This window comes from Pseudochaenichthys georgianus, chromosome 17 (assembly GCF_902827115.2).
Source record: "Pseudochaenichthys georgianus chromosome 17, fPseGeo1.2, whole genome shotgun sequence".
In the NCBI taxonomy this organism is placed as follows: domain Eukaryota; kingdom Metazoa; phylum Chordata; class Actinopteri; order Perciformes; family Channichthyidae; genus Pseudochaenichthys; species Pseudochaenichthys georgianus.
The window spans coordinates 18,485,681-18,489,377 of NC_047519.1; the positions used below are offsets into that span (position 1 = coordinate 18,485,681).

Consider the following 3,697-nt stretch of genomic DNA (forward strand, 5'->3'; position numbering starts at 1 on the left):
TTTGTGTAGTACATTTAGACTACTTGGTAAGCTGGATTGTTGTGTTATGCACCAGAGGTGATCCACAGCATCAACCTGTGTGTTAAGTGCATTCTAGAGAGGATTATCACATTAAACAGTGCATGCTATTTAGTCCAAAGTGTATAATCTACACCAACAGGCTGCTGCATTAATAGCCATCAGAAGTGTCATTCTCATATAGAAATATTGAGTTAGCTTTACATCTGGTCAGTTCTGGGTCCAGATGTTCTTCAACACGGTGCTCGTGGTCCTGACGGACCTGGCGGCCCGGTTCCTGGGTAGCGCTATTTTCAGGAAGCACTTCCATCTGGTACTGTCGGTACTGGTGATGTTCGGCCCTGCACTAAGCTTCTGGGTCTCCCAGCACAGCGTCTTTGCCAAGAAAACCCACTTCCTCTACAGGTGAGGCTGCTTCCTGTTTACTTCCTGTACACTTGTCTTCTTTGAACCATTCCGTTTGTTGTGACAAATGAGGTACCTGCAATGCCAATATTTTCTGAGCGTTATTGTATAAAGAAAAGCCTTATGCTATTTTTAAGACGTTTTACTGTTTTGATTATTTTAAAGCTGATGTACAATATATATCTAAATGATGACGAAGAGTCTGAAGACCCCTTTCAAATTAAACCCTGTTGGCTTTTTGATAACATAAAAAAGTAATGATGAGGAAAAATGTATACAATGACCAACAAAAGTAACTAACAGTGATTTTTGATTATATTTAAAATTAACCACTGAAGATAAAGGGACAACAGATTATTTCTGATATGTTGAATCGTCTAAAAAAGAAAGAGACATCAGAAAGAGCGACATGAAAATAAAGAACGGACAATCCGAATGAAAAGAAAATAAGTAAATTGATAGATAGCACTTCTGTGTACCATGTACCATTAGATCAACTGCTTAACCTTGCAATGTGTGAACTTTTGCTGAATAGGAACCATTAACGGATATGACTACCAGTAGCTGCGTTCATATAAATCTAAATGTGGAATAAATGCCCTGATGTTTAATGTAATAAATACTTAATGACAAAATCTAATTTCCTCCCATTACTTCTACTTCCATAGTCTCTCACTAACCTTCCAACCCTCATCAAATCTCCCCTCTTCTTCTTCAAGGATATTCTTGCGCTCTGGTTGGGGCTGGACCTGCATCTTTGTTGGCTCCTTCGTCTTCCTCCTCTCCTTCTCCATCCGTCGCTCCATCTCTCTGTCCATCCGTCACCTCTCTCGGCTCGGGGTGGCAGGCGGATTGTGGGTCGGTTTCTGCAAACTCCTGGACCTTCTGGAGAACACCACCGGAAGCTGCTACGAACGTTTACTCAACAGCCCGGAGGTCACCAACGGGCAGCCTCTGTTGGTGCTGCGAGAGGGGGCGAGTAAATCAGAGTGCCTCAGAGCTGGGATGCTGTGGAGGGGTTATGAAGTTTCAGAAGATGTCTTCCTCCTCTGTCTCTGCTGCCTGCTGTTGGCAGAGGAAATCGCCGTGTTTGGCCCTTACCTGAAACTGGGTGGCTTCTCAGGTGGCCCTCTGAGGATCCTCTTCCTGTTCTGTGTTCTCCTGCTCTGGCTCTGGATCTTTCTGCTGCTCTGTCTCTTAGCTTACTTCCCTCAGTTCCCCACGCAGCTGCTAGGGGGCGCTCTGGGGTGTCTGAGCTGGAGGGGACTGTACCAGAGCTGGTATCGCCTGGGGCCCAGCTGGTACTGCCCCGGGAGGCCTGGACAGGGACTTCTCAACACCAAGACCAACGGAGCTGCAGCAGAGGACAAACTGAACCATAATCAGTGCAATTAATTCAAGAAGAAATAACATACAGGTTTTACCACTGATGCAATGGAATTAATCAGGAGCTCTAGGTGGTTGTTTGGAGACAACCTTGACATTTGTATTTGTTTCCTTCTCTTAAAAGTAAGACACAAAGTCCTGTTGGAGCTTGGGATAAACAGATGAAGTGGGCTTTCAAACATGTATTTGTTTTTCTCTATATGTATCACACATACTCTTTCCTACTGTAGTTATTAAAGGATTGTTTGTGTGAACTCATAACTTGGGGTCATGTTACTCCCAGGAATACCCACAAGAGAGGAATTCAGGGGACAGTAGCCATTTAGATTCAGGCTGAATGTATTTGAGACACCCAAACTTTGATGATATACAGCTTGTTTACATGTTGAGAAAAAAATGCCTTACCGAAATGTTTTGATGGGTATTCATTGTGCTAATTTTATCAATTTGACAGTTGATAATTATATTAATGTATAACTTGTGAAATAATAAACTCAAATTCTGTAAACTCTGTTGATAAGATCGAATATTAGCAACATTCATGATTTCTCTGTCAGTTTTAAATTCTGCAACAGATAAAAATCAAAACAATGTTGTGACATTATCTGAACAGAGAGGAGAACATGGTTTTTAGTTTGGTTGCACCTTCTCTCTGGTTCTAACACACAAATTCAGTACTGTATAGGCAAAGCAAGTCATGGAAGAAACATAGGGATAGGTGAAGAAAATAACAGCATTAAGAGAATAAGCAACAGAAAACAGTAAAAAAAAACAAAAAAAACTGAATATGACAAGATTGAAATAATTATAAGCCTACATAGCATTGAATAAAAAAGACCAGAATTAGATAAACCAATACATAAAATGCACAGGAGAACAGGGGTCTTCAGGTACATACTGTATGTGGCTAGGCCGGGGAATGGTTTAAAAAATATATAAACGCATGCTATAGTAGCCCTGTGCGGCTGTACTTACAACAGCAGCGTTTTGAATTGCATGCTTATTCTCATAATTAAAATGCTACCATGTTAAAAGGTATTGTATTGTGTGCCTCCACTGTGTATATTTACATGCTTTAAGGTTCAAAACGTGCTATATTTTCTCATACTGCTTGTGCTGCAGCATCTCTTTTCACCCTCTTTCTGAAACCAGAGTCCTGTCCGCTCTGATTGGTTAATTGGCAGGCTCTTTGGTGATTGGTCAACCGCTTAGAGATATCCCGCCCCTTAGCCTATCACACACATTGGGCCTTTCTTATTTCTCTCAGGGCCCATCTCAGGTCGATTAAATTGAATCCTTGCGTCCCTCACTTGCGTTGTTTCCCTGCGACTAGTCCCTCCCACAAGGGAAGCATGGAGAGACGCAAGGAAACCACGAGAAGCAGGGAAATGAGTTTTAAGAGCAATGGGACGTCCTTTCCTCCGGAGCGTCAGGTGAAGCAACGTCCGTTTGTGATGACACTGCACAGCTGATCGTCTGACAGCAGCCAGCTCTGTCCCCGTTATTTCCACACACACCCCCGCCTCTGTTAGTACACATTTACTGACACAAACATTTGTATCATCTGTTGTTAAATAAAATAAAAAATAATGAAAATAAATGAAAATGTAAAACGAAAAAAGCGATCATGAAAATGTTTCCAAAAAATGAATAAAATGATTTTTGACCACTTTGTTGTTCAGATATATCACATATTTGTAACTAAATGATACATTAATTTAAACAAAACACAGTAGGCTATAGACTGAGGAGTGACTCTCGTGAGTTTCATATCTTCTTCACTCCGCTGGGAAACTGCTCTCATGTCAAGAAGCATCAGATCAGTGCATGCGCTGCATCGTCCAATCAGTGAGCGATACACAGTAAGGGGGCGGAGCGAGTACCTGAG

At 41.7% G+C, this 3,697-nt stretch overlaps 1 protein-coding gene across 1 annotated transcript; it reads left to right on the forward strand.

Annotated features, from left to right (window-relative positions):
• The first annotated feature begins 230 nt into the window (after positions 1 to 230).
• Positions 231 to 3,419, forward strand: fitm1l (fat storage inducing transmembrane protein 1, like). Its single transcript, XM_034103803.2, has 2 exons — positions 231 to 423; positions 1,143 to 3,419. Exons 1-2 carry the CDS (start codon positions 245 to 247, stop codon positions 1,816 to 1,818), a joined length of 855 nt encoding a protein of 284 aa, XP_033959694.1. The 5' UTR covers positions 231 to 244; the 3' UTR covers positions 1,819 to 3,419.
• Positions 3,420 to 3,697: the final 278 nt, after the last annotated feature.

Coding starts and splice junctions, on each gene's coding strand:
- fitm1l (XM_034103803.2), top strand. CDS start 245: ATGTTCTTCAACACGGTGCTCGTGGTCCTGACGGACCTGGCGGCCCGG. Junction 424..1,142: donor AAAACCCACTTCCTCTACAG/GTGAGGCTGCTT, acceptor TTCTTCTTCAAG/GATATTCTTGCGCTCTGGTT.